This window comes from Hesperophylax consimilis, chromosome 1, assembly GCF_061612785.1.
Source record: "Hesperophylax consimilis isolate HC1 chromosome 1, BYU_Hcon_1.0, whole genome shotgun sequence".
Taxonomy (NCBI): Eukaryota; Metazoa; Arthropoda; class Insecta; order Trichoptera; family Limnephilidae; genus Hesperophylax; species Hesperophylax consimilis.
The window spans coordinates 49,756,554-49,779,146 of record NC_142836.1 but is presented as its reverse complement, the minus strand read 5'-3'; the positions used below and the strand labels follow the sequence as shown (position 1 = coordinate 49,779,146).

The 22,593-nt window shown below is 35.8% G+C and overlaps 1 protein-coding gene across 1 annotated transcript in view; it reads right to left on the bottom strand.

Moving 5' to 3' along the window:
- Positions 1–9,113: 9,113 nt before the first annotated feature.
- Positions 9,114–22,593, bottom strand: part of LOC149427057 (uncharacterized) — a 185,129-nt gene continuing 171,649 nt past the window's right edge. The window contains exons 5-7 of the mRNA XM_089634929.1: positions 21,170–21,346; positions 18,839–18,968; positions 9,114–14,949 (exon numbers count right to left, since the gene is read on the bottom strand). Of these exons, the coding sequence (XP_089491055.1) occupies positions 12,599–14,949; positions 18,839–18,968; positions 21,170–21,346 (2,658 nt within the window). The 3' untranslated portion in view covers positions 9,114–12,598. The remainder of the gene's footprint in view (positions 14,950–18,838; positions 18,969–21,169; positions 21,347–22,593) is intronic.

The window sequence follows — 22,593 nt, the reverse complement described above, 5'->3', positions numbered from 1 at the left end:
GGGCTTCTACTGAGCTCACCACAACGCTGATTTTGCCTCCTTTGGCATACCGAAAGTTGAAGTTGGCATTTCCAATGTGCCTCTGCACTTCTTTCGTAATGTCGCCGTGCGTCATTGACCTTATGGTCATGATAATGGGCGGGACTCGTGTACTCTTCCCGAGAGTCGTTGTAGTCATAGGTCTTCGGCTGGTGGGCGCCTGGTCTCAGCTTGTGGACGCCACTGGTCCTGGTGGCGTCGGGCGTTTCTTCGTCGGTGGCGACGAGATTTCCTGGGATGGTTCTCTTACTTGATGTAAGGGTTCGTATTTATTTTCGTGAACCAGACGAAAAATGGGCTTTGGGGGGGAATGGGGGCGCTTTGAAGCCGTAGCCCTCGTCCATTCCTCTTCCATGGGTGATATGGCTCTTGATGATCCGGTTGCCGAGCCGGAGCTGGTCTGCGAGGATCCAAACTTGAACTCTGGCTCATGTGTGTCTGGGTTTATTCTCCAGCCAGTGGCTCCCTCCGGGAATGCCATAGGCAGGGGCTTGTTGCGCTTGAATCTCGCTGTTCCTCTTGGTGTGCGGTGGTAAGGCATTTTTGAGTTGGTTTATTCTGAAACGAGAAAAATTAATATTATTTGAGTATTTTGCGGAATGCCTTGAAAAAGGCAGTTGGGGCGACGTAAGTGATTTGCGAAGATTGCCTTGAAAAGGGCAGTTGGGGCGCGTGCGCGTGCTCCAGGCCTGCTGGATTTCTCCGGCAGGCTGTAAGGTGTTGGGGCCTGGCTGTGTGAACACAAGCCAGACGGAAGCAGTTTTGTGGCTACGTTACAAGCCACGAAAAATCCACAAACTGCGCAAAATCCACAAACTACGCGATGCCTCCTATCCTCATATCTCTATCTCTCCTCTTCGGCCAAAATTGCGCAAAAATTCTGACCATGAACAGCATCGGTACCGTATCGCGCACGTACCCCGGCCGAGCGGTACGATGTTCAGATTTTTCAATTTTTACAAATTTGACTAACAAATTATAATTTACTAAATGTTACTAATACCTGTTTTAACTTGTATGTCTCTTCGGCGGTTAAAATTATCGATAAAATTATTTTTAAATTAAATGGGATTATAACAAGGTTTCAACATGGTTTCATGAAGAAGAGATCAACTCTGACAAATCTTCTAATATATGAAAACTTTATAGCGAATGCCTTTGCAGATAAATGTCAAGTAGATTCGATATATACTGACTTCAGCAAGGCGTTCGATAAAGTTTGTCATAAAATATTGATAAATAAATTAAGGAGTATGGGTATAACCGGGAACTTTCTTAAATGGGTAGAGAGTTATTTAACAAATAGGCAACTGTTTGTAAAGTTAAATGACGTAATATCGGATGCCTTTTCTGCCACTAGTGGTGTGCCACAGGGCTCCCATTTAGGACCAATACTGTTTATTTTATTTATTAATGACATTGTAGACGTTTTTTCCGATGTTGATATCCTGTTATTTGCTGATGATTTAAAATTATATAAAAAAATTAAAAATATTTCTGATTGCATAATTTTACAAAAAAAATTTAAACAACTTGTTTAATTGGTGTATATGCAATAAACTGGCACTTAACATTAGTAAATGTCAAATAATAAGATTTTATAAAATAAAGAAACCGACAATTTATGAATACAATCTTGACAAAATTATATTAAACTCAGTAGAAACAATAAATGATCTAGGTATTATTTTTAACTCAAAAATTACATTTATTAGCCATATAACTAATATTATTAATAGAGCAATGAAGATTCTAGGATTTATTATTAGAATAACCAAACAATTTTGTAACATTGATACTATTCGCATTTTATAAATAACGCTAGTGAGAAGTATTTTGGAATATAACTCTACGATTTGGGCTCCACATTACAATATCCATATTCAAGCGATTGAAAAAGTCCAGCATAGATTCCTTAGGTATATTAATTTTAAATTAGGTATTCCAAGAGAATCCGTGGACTATAATTTGTTATTAAACTGGACTAATCTCGTAAATTTATCAGATCGCAGAAAAATCTGTGATTTATTAATATTATATAAAATAATTCACTCGGTCCTGGATACCCCTGATTTAATAGAGCTAATACGATTTCATTGCCCTGGTCGCGCTAACAATAGACTGAATCTACCGTTCTGCTATAATAACACACACACATTATCACATTATTACTCACCAATCAGTCGATTACACATTTTGGGAAATGAACATGCTAACATCGGCGACATTTATTTCTTAAAATTAGCGCAATATAAACATGCACTCAAAAATAATTTTTCCATAATGTAACTTTATATACGCAATATGGACATGTTGAAATGAAATGATGATATTTCTCATTGTTCTTTTTTTGTTATTTTTGGTTGTGATACACAAAATAATTGTATGTTATTTTTAAGTTTAAAACTATTATTATGTAATTATATTTTTCTTACTGTTGTACTCTGTTATATGTTTATTTATAAAAGGCAGTATAGCCGTTGATGTATTTAAAATAAAAATAAATAAAATGTTTTCTTCGTTTATATCTTTTGGGAAGTTTACTATTTTTATGTCGTTTTTGTTATCGCCATGTACTAATTCTTTAATGCTTTTCCAATTTTTTTGGGATCCCCTTCTTCCGAGTTTATTTTATTTTTTATGTACTCATTATGCGTTCTTTTTATGTCTTTAGAGTATTTATTTCTCATTTTTTTATAGTTATTCCAATCCATAGTACTATTAGTAAGGCGTGCTCTCTTGTAAAATGTATCTCTATCGTGCTGCATTGTGCGTAGTTCTTTTGTGAACCATTTATTATTGTTTCCTTTACGTATCTTCTGTTCTGGAACTACTTCATCAATGGATTTTTTAATGTTTAATATCATCTGGTCAGCTTTTTTGTTATATTCCATTTGATTTATTTCATTCCAATCAATAGTCTCTAAGGTCTGAATGAAGAGTTCTTTATTGTATCTTTTGTAATTTTTAAATGTTATTACTTGTGTTTCTTTACTGGAGTTGAAGTTTTCTCTATCATTTATTAGAATTTGAATCATATTATGGTCGGTAATTTTAGGTTTATCTAATACATTAACACATAGGTTAAATTTATTTGAGATAACCAGATCAATCAATGTTTTAGAGGTATTAGTAATTCGTGTGAAATCTTTAACTAATTGTTTCATACCTGCAGTTTGAATAATAGATTTTAGTTTTTTTGTGTATATGTATGCATTTGCTTTAACATATATATTGAAATCTCCAACTATAATGTTAATATTTTCATCTTGCAAATTTTCCATGCTCCATCTTTGAAAATATGTTAAGAAGTCGCATTTACTTGTGTTTGGTGATCTATAAATAACAGTATATACACCTTTCTTGATTCCTGATTTAATGCTGATGGCTAAAATCCAACATTGTTTTTCATGTTGGTGATTTGATATCACTTCATATGGAACTTTATTATTTAAGAGAATCATCACTCCTCCTGTATATCTGCTATGCGAGTCACAACGGATGGTATTATAATGATCAAATATAATTTCACTATCTTGGATATCTTCAGTCACATGTGTTTCACTCATCATAAGCATAAAAGGTTTCTTCTCTTCTAAAAGTATTTTGACCTCTTCGTAATGTGCTATGATGCTTTGTATGTTCAAGTATATAATTTCATCTTTCTCGTAACTTTTGTTTATAAAAAAGAAATTCTGCTCATTTTTGCTTCTAGTTTTCTTTTATAAATTGGGCATTCCCACAGACATAGGAATTAATAGACGAGAAGATAATGGCGAGGGGTAAAATCAACTGTTGAAGAACGAAGGGAGTGAAGCTGACTGTGATTCGTCAATAAATCAATCTGACAGTAAATAGGCATCTCGCATTATAATATCACCATTTACTTCTTAAAAGTAAAATCTGCTTTTGAATGAATAGACATTTTTACATGGGAGCGCAAATTACTCGCCACGTTATGAACAAATTTGCGAAGTCCAAATTCGGCAAAAAAATTCGGTTCTATTTTCAGAGTCGAATATTTCGTTTAAGTATTTAGTTAAGACACTTTTATAAATGTTCATAATTTACTTCCCAGCAACCAACCAGCTTTGTGTTTCGCGTCCAGACGTTTCTCGATGTGATAGTAACAACTGATTCATATTATACGATGCGAATATGCTTAAAATAAAGTAAAATAATGCTTATATATGGAATGTAATAGGACAATTGGGTTTATTCTCTTTTTCACATCTATTTTTACAAGTTTTCATAGTACAAGTCAACATTTTGCCGTGTTATTTCGTAAAATGAACCGATGATGCCTCGACCATAGTTCGCACAAGAATGATGACGTCACGTTTTCAAATTTCACTTGAGGCCATACGCGAGCACAGCCGGCTCCAATGGAACCGGTATGGGGAGTGGGGATAATACGCTTTTAATCACTTAGGGCAGGTCTACTAATATTCGTATGTCTATGGGTATTCCTTATTCATGGCTGAATGACTACAATTTAGTTTCAGTCCTAATATTTTATTTGTCATTATACAATTGATGCACTGAATATCCTGATCCATGCAATCTTTTACGTCATGATTTTTTGCGCATTTTGGACAAGATTTTAGGTTTCTGCAATCTATAGCCTTGTGGTTGAACCCATTACATTTAAAACATCTCATGATATTTAAATTGTCAAAGAACCTGCATCTGTCCCATCCAATATTTATTTTTTTCTGCATTTAACATTCTGTCGTAAGTCTTTCCGTCGACGTCGGCATATATAGTAAAATTTGTTTGATTTCTTCGGTTTTTTAGTTCTTTCATATATGTCACCTTTATTTTTGAGCTTTGTTCACAGATGGTCTCATTTTGAGTTTTTATTTTTCTCTCTATTTCTTCAAAACTGTATTTTTCAGATAAACCAATAATTTTGACGGATGGGTTTTTTGTTTGAGAAATCTTTACCTCATATTTATCTCCCAGTTTGGCTATCACCTCATCATGAACCTTGTTAATATCTGTGGCATTTTTAAATTCTACTATAACCCCTCCATCCTTAAAATTTCTCATGCCGGTAACTCCAAAATTTGCTGGGTCAATATTGTCTTTTATTTCACTCTTTGTTTCTTGATGACGGTCTTCTATAATTTTTCCGCTTCTGTGGCAAATGTGTGGAAAGGCTTCTCCTCTCCACGTAGGGCTGTTGTCAGTTTTTTGTGGGCTTCTACTGAGCTCACCACAACGCTGATTTTGCCTCCTTTGGCATACCGGAAGTTGAAGTGGGCACTTCCAATGTGCCTCTGCACTTCTTCTGTAATGTCGCCGTGCGTCATTAACTCTATGGTCATGATTATGGGCGGGACTCGTGTACTCTTGTCGCTGTCATTTTTCTCATGGAGCTTCACGATGAGGTCTCCTTGAGAAGCTCCATTAAGATGATCAGTTTCTCTGCTTTGGATGTACAGGAGGCCAGTTGTTTGCGTACCCTGATGAGGCCGTGCAGTAGGATCATTATGTCCTCGTCATCAGAGGATCCGGTGTTCGGCGCTTGGCGTTGTTCCGGTATGGCTCTTCGTGGTTCCCGTTGTTCGGGAGTCTGTTGCTGGTGGTTGCTTCGGCCCGCTACGTCTGCCCAGGACCGGCCGTCTACTCGGGCCGCGGGTCTCTGTGCACGGGCTCTGCCTCTTTGCGCCTCTGGGCGTTGGATTGCTCCTGTCTGCGCTGGAGAGCAGCTACGTATGCCACCCTGTTGGGGCATTTGCCATAGTTTGCGGGATGGGCTCCGCCGCAATTGCAGCAGACGGCCGGCTCTTCTCAATTGGTTTTGGGGCACTCTGGTGTGGCGTGACTTCCTTCGCATTTGACGCAGCGGGCGACGTGTGCGCAATTTCTGGACCCATGTCCGAAATTTTGGCACCTGTGGAACTGTGTTCCGTGTTGGAGGTGATTGCTTCGGTACTTCCTTATTGTAATCCTGCAGTGGCACAGGTAGACCACTGCGGCACTCAGGTGTCCCATGTTTGTTTCCTGGCCAAAGTGTGCCAGGTAAAGCGGGTATTCTGTTCCCGGGGTGGTCATCTTGACCACAGTCCTTGCCGGGAAGCCTTGATTCTCAAGGTTTTCCATTATCTCATCTGGTGACAACTTCGGGAGTCCCCTGATGACGGTCTTCTTTAATTTATCCGCTTCTGTGGTAAAGGTGTGGAAAGGCTTCTCCTCTTCACGTAGGGTTGCTGTCAGTTTTTTGTGGGCTTCTACTGAGCTCACCACAACGCTGATTTTGCCTCCTTTGGCATACCGAAAGTTGAAGTTGGCATTTCCAATGTGCCTCTGCACTTCTTTCGTAATGTCGCCGTGCGTCATTGACCTTATGGTCATGATAATGGGCGGGACTCGTGTACTCTTCCCGAGAGTCGTTGTAGTCATAGGTCTTCGGCTGGTGGGCGCCTGGTCTCAGCTTGTGGACGCCACTGGTCCTGGTGGCGTCGGGCGTTTCTTCGTCGGTGGCGACGAGATTTCCTGGGATGGTTCTCTTACTTGATGTAAGGGTTCGTATTTATTTTCGTGAACCAGACGAAAAATGGGCTTTGGGGGGGAATGGGGGCGCTTTGAAGCCGTAGCCCTCGTCCATTCCTCTTCCATGGGTGATATGGCTCTTGATGATCCGGTTGCCGAGCCGGAGCTGGTCTGCGAGGATCCAAACTTGAACTCTGGCTCATGTGTGTCTGGGTTTATTCTCCAGCCAGTGGCTCCCTCCGGGAATGCCATAGGCAGGGGCTTGTTGCGCTTGAATCTCGCTGTTCCTCTTGGTGTGCGGTGGTAAGGCATTTTTGAGTTGGTTTATTCTGAAACGAGAAAAATTAATATTATTTGAGTATTTTGCGGAATGCCTTGAAAAAGGCAGTTGGGGCGACGTAAGTGATTTGCGAAGATTGCCTTGAAAAGGGCAGTTGGGGCGCGTGCGCGTGCTCCAGGCCTGCTGGATTTCTCCGGCAGGCTGTAAGGTGTTGGGGCCTGGCTGTGTGAACACAAGCCAGACGGAAGCAGTTTTGTGGCTACGTTACAAGCCACGAAAAATCCACAAACTGCGCAAAATCCACAAACTACGCGATGCCTCCTATCCTCATATCTCTATCTCTCCTCTTCGGCCAAAATTGCGCAAAAATTCTGACCATGAACAGCATCGGTACCGTATCGCGCACGTACCCCGGCCGAGCGGTACGATGTTCAGATTTTTCAATTTTTACAAATTTGACTAACAAATTATAATTTACTAAATGTTACTAATACCTGTTTTAACTTGTATGTCTCTTCGGCGGTAGTCAAATAAAAACTATTTGCGATATGCTACCACTGAGGAGATATTTAAAATGCCGTTTTTTAACGATTTTATGAAACCATTTTTGTATAATTATTTTTTACATATTTGCCTGTAAAAAAATCCAGGAACCTCGTAGCATAGTGAATCTTTCCTCATTCGGAGCGCTATGTTACGAGACTGACGAGGGACCTGCGAAAAATACTGCCATAACCATTTTACAAATTTGATCGCTTCAAGATCATTTTTACAATTTTATTTTACTAACATTTCTTATTTTTTGTCATATCTTGACAAACTAAAAATCTAGTTATCGAGATACACATTGTTATAACTGCTATGTAATTGTAATACAGGCGAGCTTGCAAAAACTTTGCAAGCTCTCAAATTCAAGCGTCTGCCTTAGCTAATCCACCGGCAAAATGAATATGCAAAATTTTACGGTGGCTTATGTACGCGTTTGTGGCGCGGGTAGAATCCCCACCCTTTTCGGTCGACAAATGTCGGCTACGAGTCAACCTTATAGAATATAAGCAGTGACATTAAAAATATTAAATCAGTTCAACTTTACCATAAAAAAACAAGTGTTTTTATTTCAACAAGTGACTCCTGCTAGGAAAACCGCCAACACCAGAAGCGAGCAGACACGACAGCACACCCAGTGCCAACATTCACCGAGCACCGGGTGCGGGAGGCAGATTGCAATAATTCTTACAACTATCATCATCATCGGCCGTAAAGGAGCATTCCCATCGGTTGAAGACACGGTTTGGACCCGGCGCCCAAATCTACAGTCTTGTGCGGACTCCTGTCCAGTACAGGTACATGTTTTATAATTTTGTGATTACATATTATTACAATTCTAGATGGACAGAAGCCTTCACATCTCTTTACCGGAGGATTCAAGAGTGGTTTATTTATGACTAAATGCGTTTGCAAATGTTTTATTTATTTTTTGCATCTTTTGTCAAGTTTTGGTGCATTTAAATACGCTTCGCTTTATATACAGGGTTTTCCAATAAGAGGTGTTACTTTGATATTCAATCGTAAAAGATCAATGGTTTCGTTATGTGGCGCGTAGCGCCGTCTTGTTGAAAGTAAACGTTGTCCAGATCAATACAATCCAATTCCGGCCATGAAAAATCATTAATAATCTCTCGATAGCGCCATCCATTCACCGTAACTGTTGCTCCAGCCTCATTTTCGAAAAAGTATGGTCCAATGACTCCGTCGGACCATAAACCGCACCAAACAGTCACACGTTGAGGATAGAGTGGCTTTTCAACAATAACTCTTGGGAATTCCGAGCCCCAGATGCGACAATTTTGCTTGCCGACGAAGCCACCGAGGTGGAAATGGGCCTCTTCACTCAAGATTATTTGCATTTGATTCACTCAAGTGAATTTGAATAATTTCAATGCGTTGTCGAAGCATGTATTGTTCCATTTTTATTAATGACGTAGTTTCACTTGTCAAATGTCAAAAAATGACAGCTTCAAAAGTAACATCTACCGAAATAGCGGGCTATTCAAAATAACACCTCTTATTGGAAAACCCTGTATATAAAAGATAATACAGGGCATAATATTTTTCTGTCCCTAAATTTTGCAGCACTTGTATGAGAGGGTGAATAGTATATCTATGCAGTAGGCACATTCGACGTATCAGACATGGCCGATAATATTTTCCAGAAAATGAAAAAGCATAGGATTGGTGTAATTAAAAAGCATAGGATAGGTGTAATTAAAAAAACTGTAGTCCTTTTTGTGTTCCAAGATGATTTTATATGGAAAATAATATTACACAAAATAACATTTAACTTTTGTAAAAACTTTAATACAAAACAATGTTCGTTACGTAGTTTATCGATTAGAGCCCAATCAGCGCAATGACTTGTGACCGCTGAGAGTGTTTGAGATTTCCATTGCATATCTCATCTTCAGACCAACAAACTGATCTGTAAACTTGTGGACATTGCTATGGTAGATATAGCAATGTTAGTTCCCTTCTGGATGGCCAAACTGTTGACTTTGTAAATCTGCATGTAATTTTATTGAAAATAACCTGAATAATTTTATTGAGTACCTATGTATAATATACATAGGCTGGCGTTTACTCGGTCGCAACAAATTTCAGTGAAAGAAGTAAGTATTTTTTAAATATAAAAGTATTTATCGATTTGGGGCATTCATTTTATTACCCTGTTTTGCGAAATGTATTTATTGAATAAGGAACATACCATATGTTTTTCCAAAATACTACCAAATATCGATTGGGGCTTGGAAAATCATGTACAACAATTGGGAAAAGAAAAACACACACTTCGAAATTAATTAATTTTAGGGCCGGTATTTCAGTTTTAAACTCGGCTTGAGAGTTGCTTTCATCAGGTTGGTATCTGGTATTAATCCTGACAACCGAAAACATACCGAAAAACCAGCCGTACGTAACATCTTATTGCAAGAGCAGAAAGAGTATCCTGAGTATCCTTGCAAGAGCAGAAAGGAAATAAATACATTCAAATATATATTTAGATTCACACTATTTACTTTATTGTAAATTGAAGTAAATAATTTAAATAGTACAATTTATTCATTGATTTCCCAAAAATTGTAACGGAACCAGGAATTGAATTTTTCAACTCTTCGTATCTTTGCTTAGCTGTACTAACTGTGGAATCCCCCGTAGGCCCGGTATATCAGTCAGTCCGTATCCTCGCTAAGTGCGACATTCCTCGCGCAAAATTAAGCCTGCTAAATCGGCCGCTTAAGTCTTGGTAAGCCGCAGAATAGTTCCCTCTTTAGACACCGAGGCGTTAGCAGTAACAAATGTCAAATATGACGTTTACGTAAGAAGTATACATAAATTGGAACATTTTATCAGTATGGACTGTTACATTGATTGGGCGATGGGGGATGTTCATATTATTAATTGATTATCTATCTAAAATAGACAAATAGTCTGGTAAGGTATTATACGAGAAATTTTTCAACTTCAGGACAGTGTTTTCAGCGTCGTGTTTGTCATAATTTTACGAATAGTGCATTGGCTACAGAAAAAAAGTACTATTTAAAGTTAGTATCCCCGCATATAGCACCATGTTGATTGAAGTGGGGAACTTTATCTAAAAATCAACTCATCATTAATTTCTCCATAATTTTAAATGATGGCCAAGAACACCCTTGAAGGGTGAAATCCATAAATAAAACATTTAAAAGGAGAGCCATAGATGTACCACTCACGCAACATCGAAAATCAAGTACTTTCCTCTAATAAAATCATAGACAATACGTATAATATTGCTGATATCTAGGCTTCTGACCTACATACGAATTATTTAATAATGCTACGTATACATCCGCGAGCGGAACTGCCGATCTGAACCTCAACTTATGGGAAGAAATCGAAGCAAACGCCGCTTGCAGTTGATTCGTCCCTTTCCCGTAATTCGTGGTACGGTTCGCAAATGTATACATACCCTAAGTCGCGTTAAGCTCCACATTCCAACCAAGCCGAGTTTTATACCGGGCCATATATTGTTATAATGTGCCATCATGGAATAACTTTATTGAGTAAAACCTCAAATTGTTATATTTAATTATTGAAGAAATCGCTAATATTGTCTTCAATAATTCAATTTACAAATAATGATTTCTACCTACGACAGTAGCGAAGATCTAATCGATTATGCAACTCCGGTATTCTCAACATAAATAATCTTTCCATCGATTAGACCGTGAATGTTTATGTTCGCTAAATACAATAACTAACATCTTAAGCTAGCCAGCTTTGTGAGGCAGCTAGGAAATGGTCCTTATGGGGTATTTAGCGAATAGATTTTTTATAAGAAAAATAGTGTTCTTACTCTTGCGAAACCGGGCAGTATCTACACTATTTATTTATACTAATATTTGTTTATGTTTCTTGTCATTAGAGCCTCCCTAAGTCCTGTACCTAACCGCCTTTTTCTCGGGAAATCAGTGAATAATTTTTTTTTCAAAAAAGGCCTTGTCCTCTTAAACATATTTGAAACCTTTAGAAAAAATGACTAAATGAATTTTTTGTCATAGGAAACCATATTCTAGAATATCTACATATATATTAAATAATAAACCACGAAAACTTGGATGGAAACATTCAACAACAATGAAGATAGTATTGAATTGAATTCGAACATAATATTTTACTAATATTGTTTATTTTTAAATCTCGTGGTTTATCAATATTTATTTTATGTTGTAAACATCACACAACATCAACTCAAAATGTTGTTCACAAACAAACACATAAATATTTTTTCACATTTAACTATGTCATTTCTATTTTTCAGATTCTCGCGATTTTCCATAACAAAAGGTTTAGCTGACATTTTTATATCTAAAACAGGTATTCCTTTCCGTAATTTAATTACTATAAAAATTAGTTTTTTCATACGAGAAAGTAGAAATATTATGACAAAATTATATTTTTCAATATTTAAAAAACCAACCTCAAGATTTTTGTTCAGGAAAATAGCGTATGTAATAAGAAACATCACTGAAAGTCACTGGTACCTACACTGTTTTCAACGGTAAGAATCATTAAAACAAACCTCCTTACTTTTAATCGCGGTGTAAATATTATTGAAAAAATTTCCATGGCAATTCATCACGGCGCAAGTATTATTGAAATGGCATTAGAACGGGTTTAAAGTCAGCCTAACTATATCAACGCTGAACCGGCGCGTAAGAATCCAGTAAATAAGAAGGATACTGAATAAATATTACTCATAGGCACACAAAGTACCATGGAATAGGAAAACAGTATTTACTTAATTATTTTTACTGTATTAAATATATTATTATTACGAAATAGTTGTCGGAGGTAATATTATATACACATTTCGCGTGTCAATGAAGGAAACACGGTCAAAGCAATCGCATTAATCAATTACTAGACATTGCAACTAGCCCGTAATGGTATAGTAACAGAACTCGAATAGGGCTTTCACAGAACCCGAAAATGAACGTTAAAATTATAAATTAAATAAATTAGTTTGCTTTAAAAATGATTCCTTCCCATGGAAAAGAGTATCGTACCTTTAGAATAGACATATACAGAGAGCAGATATTTAGAAATTGCTAATAACTTAGTTAGTTAGAGTACATACAGGGGTTATAATTACAAATATACAAGTATTACAAAACATAATGTAAAACCATTATTATTTATTCACGCAATGATTTAAATAAACTTCATTGCACTCAGTGATCATTGCGTTCATAAGATACTAAGAAGTTCGCAGTCATTTGGTTTATCAGGAAAACACCTCACGGAATTATGATTAAAGTATGTCCCTAGATCGCAAATGAATTCAATATCTAACACTTGCTGAGAACTCAGTCCCGGGGAACAGATGTGGAACGTCCTGCAGTCAGTTTTATCTGGGTAAAACTTGAAATATTTCTTCCCGATACACGAAAAGTTCGTATTCCCTGAACTTTTGTCCAACGATAATGTTACTAAATGCACTGATTTTATTTGATAATTATTCGGCTCCTTCGACGACAAGTTTTTATTGAAAGCCGATTCGATAAAGCTCACTGTCGTTGTCTCTAGATTGGCTACATCCAATGTCGTTTTTGCAACGCTGGTTTCAGTGGTAAGTTTCAATAAGTCGAAATGTTTACGTACGTCGCTTTCAGTTGAATACGGTTGATTTTTATCAATCATGCTTGCTTTGAAACTGGCTTTTGTGAATGATTCTGGCATCAAATTCGAAATTGTAGAAACGTGAAGTAGTTCTAAGTATTTGTCAAGTGATTGGTTTTTCAAATAAGTCTCTTTTTTGCTCTCTGAATTCTTATGTTCTGACTTTTCCGCATCGCTCGGTGGAGTCTCAGAATAGGTGAGGGGTTCGTAGTTGTCGTTAACGTAATCTGGAGGTATCCAATGGGACGTCTTACTTTCTTTTACTATGTCGGATGAACTAGTCACTATTGATGGTTCTACTGTAAAAATATATTCAGTTCTTTGTTCGTCGGTTTTTTCATAATTAGTGACAATATTGTGCGAAGATTGTGTAGCCGATTCTTCAACTTTGAGAGGGATATCCAAATCAGTGGAAGGTTTAGTGGTTGTTACGTTGTGAAGTTTTGATAAATTTCCGAAGATGTTTCGTTTTCTAATCTTGATAAACAAATTCGTGTGATTTGCCCTCGAATATCTTTTGCCTCGCGATTTTTGAAGTTTTGGCACATCGAGAAAGAAAGGGTCTAAGAGAACATCAGATTCCTTATAATTATCGTAATTAGTGGGCACCAATGGATGAACTGCATGAACAAGACTTCCAACGGTATAGTTTAACTTCTTGCCATTACTGTCGCTAACACTTGCACTCGCTGTTACTATAACCCTCGGAAGGCTTTTAGTATAATTGTTATTTCTTGTTGCCCAAGTGTTATAGTAAGGGGTGGAAGTCACCGTGGTCGTCTCCACACTCTGATCAGGAACGTCAGATGGTACATATTTAGCCGCATCTTGACTTCTCTTATGCTCAAAATGGTAATTAGAAAAATCTTGATGAATAAATGGAAAAGTTGGAGTAAGTTTTTCAAACTCGAATTCAGATTCTATAGATACTTCATGCCTTTCCGAAGGTTGGTAGCTTTGGAATGGTTTCGGTGGATTTTTAACGTTAGGTTTTGCACTCAGATTTATATTAGAGTCAGGGCTGTTCGATTTAAATCCTTGAGGATTGAGGACCGGTTTTCTGAAACTAAAATAAAGTGGTTCGTCTGGATGTTGCTGTTTGGGAGTGCTGGGTTTCCCTGGATGCCCTGTCGGAAGTTGTCCTTGTGCTACCGGAGTGGGTAGAAGCGGAGTTCTCTTAGGAGTATTAAAAGCAGGGAAGTTGCTTAATGAATGTGACTTGTCCTTGTAAGATTTTGTATCCGGGGAATTTGGAGCAGAACTCGATGATAAGTACGTTCGGCTGGGTTGATTGTGTTCGTTATTTTTATTGTGATTTTTTGAAGCGCCTTGATTAAAAGTTCCCCCTCCGGTATGAGTGGTGACAGTGACGTGTGAATTTTGACCGTCACTCGAAAACGATTGTTGTTGGAATGACACTGCGGGAGTTTTCCGGCCTAGATTATTGTGTTGAAAAACAAGTTCATGAGGGTCGTATACATGTGGATGATTCTGGAGGTCTGTGTCTTTTTCATCATTGCTTGATAAGTCGTAATGAGGAAAATTGGGTTTGTGGCTATCCGCGACAGATGACGGACGTTGCAACTGAGAATCAGAGTTGTAGTTTGGGAAGTTTGGACTGGTGGTGTTCTTGATTGGCATAGTACTGTCGTCGTTATCGTCTATTAAATCATAAACTTCATCTTCAGTATCACTTGGGGGGTCATGGAAATTATACGATGACTGTATTGTGGTATGATAATATGTGGGTTTGATGGTCGTGCGGAATATAGGCAGCGTTGTAGTCTTTTCCTTGGGTTTCTTTGTTGTTGTCGTTGTTGTCGCCATTGTTGTAGTTGCTTTAGTTGTTGTTGAATGTTCGTCGTATACCTCTTCGATGTCGTAGTCTTTGTCTTCACCTCCAGTATCGTCATTAGTATCTGTGGATGTAAACAGAGGAGATTAAAAGATGAAGACAATTAATATTACTTTTTTTTGAAAAAACGCACACAAGAGTCCCAACTGCTCGTATGGAGCCAGTGAGACGATGGCATCCCCAATTGCGGTATGTTGTGAAGCTGAAGATAGTGGACAGGGGGAGGAAGTGAGAGGAGGAAGGTGGGAAAGTATTTTACTATCCAGATATAGTCACCATACACGACTATTTATACACAGCCATTTCAATTATTTTAATTTTATTCAAATTAATTAAATAAAATTTAATTTCGCACGCCGGAATTTGAATGCGCGACGTTCACATAGTCGAGAGCCTTTCCCCTTTGCCCTTCGCTTTGACTTAATAATGTAAAACATTTAATTTAAAATTTTACGATCAGTAGAAATCATTTTATTTACTTATTTATTTTACGCCTATTAAGGCTTTTACATACATATATAAAAATATTTAAGAATTTATACTCGTAAATAGTGCAGGAAATAACTGTTTAAAACACATATATAAATAAAAATATTGTTGAATTTGATCCACACAGTATGTAGGTACAAAATGTAAAAATAAAAAATCCAAAATAATTTTTTTCTTTCAGCCGACAAAATACTCTTAACGTGCAAAATACATAAATATTGTCAATTTAAATAGCTTTAAAAAAATATTCCCCTACTAAATGAAAAAAACTTCAATAAGGTATGCTTATATAATGAAGTTGATGTACTAAATATATCAACAACATCGGAGTATTTGTTTCCTAGCTGTTGAATCCGTCGCATAGGAGTGTGATATTGGGAATTTGATATAGAATTGCTACAATAATATGGTAGGTAGGTCTACTGTCTTGTAACTGACCTGCTTGGAGTATGAAAAGAGATAACACATAATAAATCAGGGGCATCAAACATTGAACTAATGATTTTATAAAAACAGGTTAAATCTGATAGTATTATTGTCCCAGCGTCTGGACGGTGTAGGCCCTCTGATTGGTCAAATTTAAATTGTCTGTTTCGGGTAACTTGAATATTAAGACACAATTCCATACTAAAATAGGATCGCCTTATAATAATACGAGATTTCTTCATAAGCATCGTTTCTGCTCATATAATTTTTGGATAATATCGAAGAAAATATGTTTTAGAAAGTTCATAATCCATTGGATTAATTACATTACAATGAAAATTCTCCACAGTTACGTGATTATGTTTGACGTTTATAAAAATTCACGCGTTTCTTCAAGATGGCCGACAGAGCGCACCTCTGGCGGTTTAAAAACGAACCAAATGCCTGGCGCGAATATTTAAATATGCAGCTAACAATACTTGACTACTTACCATTAACAAGCGTTTTATAAGAAGATTTCTTCTGGAAGCTTATCACTTTGTAATGGCATTTATCATTATTTTTTATATTTTTTTTTCTTATTAATTATATCTGATTTTATATTGGCATGTTTTCTAATTTCTAAAATTGCAAAATTATTTATTTGCGATGCTTTATATCCTGAGTGAAGTATTTTAAGACCTGAATTTTTATCGAAAGTGTGATCATTATTTAAAAGATTATTTGCAAACTCAGATTCACTATTTCCATTTATAGCCCTGCGATATTCTTTAGTTCTGACTTCAAAGTTTCTATTGGTTCTACCTTTGTAAAAGAAATTACAATCATCTCAATTGAGTTTTTAAACTCCTGTTTTCTTTGTTTGAATTTTGCTATCATTATTATTAAGAATATATTTCTTCATTGTTATTAGTGTAAAACGCCAGTTGAATGGTACCAGGATTGTTTATATATATATAATTTTAGAAGTATCGTTATCCACAAACAGAATTCTACGCCATTGTTTATTTCTATCTTTAGAAAGACCGTTTGAAGAGAATGTGTTTAATTTTTTTATTTAGTATTTCAACTATCAATTTATTAGAATAACCGTTATTAAATGCTATTTGTCTTATGAATATATTGTTTTATGGTTATATGCTATTTGTTTTTTTCAGGTCTTAAAATACTTCACTATAAATAATTTTTAAATTTTAGAAATGAGGAAACATATTAATATAAAAGCAGATATAATTAACAAGAATTTTTTTATAAACTCTCTTTTAAATATTTTCCCACTCAACTGGTCTTTCCCGTCTAACGATATTGTAATTCCTAATTATTATAAACCCAGCCTACTCTTACTCCTCCCCCCTCCTTCCACTTCTTCTTTCCCAATTGCAATCTATATTTAATTTTTGACTTCGGTGTATACACAATAAAATGTAAACATTATATTTATTTATTTATTGGACAATTTGCATAGCGCCGCTTTTGTGAGATATCACCTCAGGGGCGCTATATTGTAATAATCTACCTTTATATATAGATTTTTACTCTCCTGATGAAGGTGTATATATAATCTAGCTTTAAACTTTATTAGATACAGTAACAGTTGTAGGTAAAGAATTACCACCAGTTGGAGTAAAATTAACACCTTTTAATTAAACCGACTGCTAATGTCATCGCACAATTACCCTCCTTTTATTCATAAACACGGGTACAATTAATCAATATGTAATAATCTATTATTTAAGTCAACTTTGTTAAAACTGTCTTTAATTGTGACAAACTAAACGATATTGATTCAACTTATAGACATTGACGGTTGGAACACATATTTAAGCACTGCAAGTCTCCTATGAGCTAATTATATTAGGTACGATAACAGTTAATATCAGTTGTAGACATGTAGTCAATAATAGTGTTTCATTTGAAATAATCCATCACAAATACGTAAAATTTCATTTATTCAAACAACTGTCATTCTTATTATGCGTAAATTTAGAATGTTATTATTAATTAACTCCTTCCTGTTCCGTGTTTTAACAATATATATACTCACCCTCTCTCTGTGAATGTTCTAATATCTATCTATTAAATGTAACTGTTGTTAATATCACTTAAAATGGGCGAAGCCCAAGTAAGAGCTGCCCGCAGGGCCTAGCAGAAAAAAACCCGCGGAGCGGGATTTTAACTGCTAGTCCGAAATGATTCTACGATCAGATAATTTTATTAAATTTAATGAATAAGTAGGTTATCGTAATTTAGGCATTCTTTAATAATGCCCATTTGCAAATTTTCATATCATAAAAATTTATTTTGGATTCTTTCAATCGCATGTGAATGAACCTCATAATTTGGGGACCAAACCGTGGAATTGTATTCTACATGACTCCTTACTAGTGAAATTTATAATGTTTTTACAGTATTGACATTATTTAAATCACTAGATACCCTAAAAATAAATCCCAACATTTTCAAAGCTTTATTGGTCTTTATTTCTATATGCTTGATAAAGTTGAGTTTCATGTAAAACCAAATACCTCATAAGTCATTAATTTCCGAGACAGATACTAACGACATATTGTTAATGGAATAATGGGAATGGAATAATGACCCCTGGGGAACACCATTCGTAGCAATGAATTTGTATGAAAATGTACTATCAATTTTAACAGCCAGTATTCTGTTGATCAAGTAACTATTGAACCACTTTATAGTGAACCACCTATACCGAATTAATGGAGTTTATTCAGCAATAACTCATGATTGACTTTATCGAACGGCTTGCTAAAATCGGTATAAATAGAGTCAACTTGACATTTACTAGACATGGAATCAGATATATAGTTTTGATAGGTTAAAAATTTAGTAAGGGTAGATTTTACAGTAGAGAAACCATGTTGTTTAGGAGAAATGACGTGGTTTAATCGAAATATATTTAAAAAAATATATTTTTATCAAAAATTCATGGCTAATGGTTAAAAGTAGAAATATTTTAGTTTTTTGAAAGTCCATTATTGAAAGATTGATGGATTATAAGTACAATTTCCTACCTTCAGTTTTTGGTGAATCAGCTTTGATAATCGGAGGGGCAGTATTTCCGTATAACTCCAGGTTGAGGCTGTAGAAGTGTTCTGATCGGCTGCAGTCCACTTCGTCGACTCTCTCACAAACCCTGGTCTCCTGCAAGCAAATGCAAGGTAGTTATTTTTTTACAATTGAACAGTGAACATAAGAATGCTTTGAATTTGTGTGGAGAAGCAGCTGAATTAAAAGTTTTCTTCTAGCCCTAGGGCGGACTACGATAAAGGGATGATATCTGGCAATTTGACTATATTGAGATGGTCTTCAGTTTCTTTCCTAAATGAGGGTACCATATGTGTATATACTCGTATATATATAAAATGCAATGTTATTATGTGTAAGCCTCAAATATATAGACTCAAAACTACTCGACCGAATCCGCTAAAATTTTATAGTTTGTTCTTATCACTGCCAGGAGTGGTTTGAATGGTAAAATAAGTTTTATTTTTTGGAATAACCTAATGAGTAAAACCTCAAATTGTACATTGTATCCGGGGCACAGGACCACGGACACGGGACCCTTGTCTTGCCTTGCGTGCCCATGCCCCGGCAAGGCAAGGGTCCTGGGTTCGAGTCCTAGATGTGACCGAATCTTTTTCTGATTTTTCTGTTTCAAATATTCGTTTAAGAATCGCTAATATTGTCTTCAATAATTAGTTATTTATTATTAATAAATAAATAATAAATAACTAATTATTGAAGACAATATTTAGTTAAATAATTAGTAATTCAATAATTAGTTAAAATCAGCGATCGACGCCCGAGGACGACTTAACGCATTTTCTCCGCACTAGGATTTTTTATTTTTTTTATTTTTTATAGTGAATACCTCACAGGAGTCCCAACTGCTCCCGTCTGGAGCCAGTGAGACTATGGCATCCCCAATTGGGGGATGTTGTGAGGCTGAAGGTAAGTGGGGAAGTACCTGGCTATTCAGATCTAGTCACTAAACACGGCTAAAGCCATTTGGAGCAACGTTTCAATTCTGAATGGTGGTCTTACACCAGGGCGATACTGGTAGTATCTTCCACTCTGGAACGTGCCGCAAATATACTATGTATTATTTTAACTAATTAATTGTGAAATAACACAAATTAATCAAATAAAATTTATTTGCGCACGCCGGGTTCGAACCCGCGACCTTCGGAATGGCAGTCCAATGCGTTACCACTGGACTATGCCGGCCGTCAGGATGAGATACGGAGTCGAATTAAAGTAGATATAATATAGTTTTTTTACCAGTAAAGGAAGATTACGGTTATAAGAAGTCGGGGACGCCCGATGAAGATATGGCATTATCAAATGAATCTAATAGTAGGTAAGCATAGTAATATAGGTAGGCAGAGAGAACGGACCGCCAAACAACTCCGTCTTAGCACTAACTGCTTGCCGAGGAAGTTGTGCCATGATCATTATTGCTTAGATATTATTAATACTTAGATAAAAGGTTATTTAATATTATCTCAATTTACCGAACATCATTTTATGGATGATTTAAGAAACACTTTCTCATCACAAAACATTTAATAACAAAATATTGGCGAATTTAACATTGACGTTTCAAACGCGTATAGTAAAAGTAACGAAATTTAATATATTAATTTTAAATCCGAAATGAATTTTATATTTGTACGAAATATCATCTTTAGGAACGGATAGTAAAATAACTAAAGAAAACTTTTACATAGAAAAAATTAAATAGCTAGCCGAAATGTAAAACGTATTTGGAAAACAATAAATGAAATAAATAATAAAAAAAATTATCTCATTTAAAAAAAAAAACCATTGAAAATAATTCTATAAGGGAACCGACTAAATGTGCTAATGCCTTAAATCATTATTTAGCCAACGTCTAAATCTTAAAATGCACCCCAGGTTTTCAGGACTTACAATAGAATTTACAACCTCAAAACTTTACTCCAAACATTTCATAATTTAAAGTTTTACCATTAATAAACTGATACTGTGATGAAGCCATTTATTTAAAGACAGGCAGTATTGTACCTACCAAATAAGTGTCTCGTCAGAACAGAGTACAGGTGACAATAATACATTATTTATGGACATTCATATTCTACCTCTTATCAATTATATTTTTTGTCTTTTATTTTTGCATATTTAGCTTAATATTTTTGTAACTAATTTGTGTTATTACAACGCGTTAAAACATCCATTTAATATACATTTTTGGGCATCTTGCCTGTTTTATGTACTTAAGTAAAATAACCCAGAGCAACGCCGGGTGCACGTCAGCTAATATAAAATATTTGTCGATTATTTCAATGCTACAAAGTACGAACCTGATCAAAAACGGTGCCATTGAGGCATAGGAACTTGATGTCCATAGGTTCCTCTAGCTGGCCTATGGTGCATACATGGAACATCTGGCAGTCCGTCTCCAAGTCGGCGTAGTACCCGCCGATTACCTTACCGGCGCACGAGAAATTCGTATCGGGCAGGTTGTCGAAGTCCAGGTACTGAAAAGGGAACAGATAACGCGTTTATATTCAATCAGCATACAAAATAATGTATTATCTTTTACAACCTTAATCCAAGAGAGATAGTGGGACTAAGGAAAGGAACACTAATGACAAGATGAAAAGATTTCTAGGGTGGACACCTTTCTTGCGTAAGGCAGTGAAAGTGGTAATGCATGGAGTGTAATACCGTAAAATCGCTGTGCGTTTGCTGGATGGCTTTCTCTTCCCTGTTTCGGGTAGCTTTGTAGTGAAAATGTGGAATTCTCAGGAATACCCGCTAAGCGGATTATCCAGTTGTATCGTACGTATCCAGAATCATGCCAGCATTTTCAATAAAATATTAATATTATTTTTTATATATACCATATATAACTAGGAATGTATATATATATACTGGTAATTGTTAGAAGGTCATTATTGATAAAAAATATGTTAAAAGTAGACTGAAGTTCCTTATTTACAACCCGTGACGCTAGAAACATCCGATGTAGTGATACCAACCAAGCATGGCGTTTTAAAGGGTTAGTATTTTATTAATTTTTAACTAACGATTTATTCATTCTACAATATATATATATTATTTTTTTTTAATGTTTATTTTAATAGAATGAAAAGAGAAAAAATTATTTATACCAAAATATAAAACAGATAATTTTTTTCTAAAACATGAATGCTTTTTATGGGTTTTGTAGTTTTTTACTGATATAAATTACAAAAAAAAATCAAGGTACGCATAGAATATAATTTTTTTTCCGTTTTATTCTAACGGATTTGTTTAAATTGTTGAATTTTCACACACATAAATACCAATTTACTATAGCGCACTCTAGGGGATGGTGGGGGTCACTTCCACCCCCGGTTCAATCATGTTTAACTTATGGGAAAGGAACAAAGGAACCGCAAATGGCGCGAAACGCTTTGTTATTTTCCTGTAATTTGTGGCTTCGTTCGACTTTGGGTTTGCTAATCTTTACGTACGAGTAATAAGAGAGATAAAAAACATAAACATACAACTATTATGAAATTTTATTTTCTACAAAATTGGAATTAGTAAATTTTACCTTGAATTGCACTGTAAACGAGATACTCACAAAAAACAGAACCTAGTCGTGTAATTTACATGTTTTTTGTAAACTTTTTGTAAAGAACCTAGTCGTGTAATTTACATACACGTTTTTTGTAAACAACTATGATTTAAGATTTTCACAGCCAAAAGTATTTTTGTTATTTGTTTTTGGGGTGTT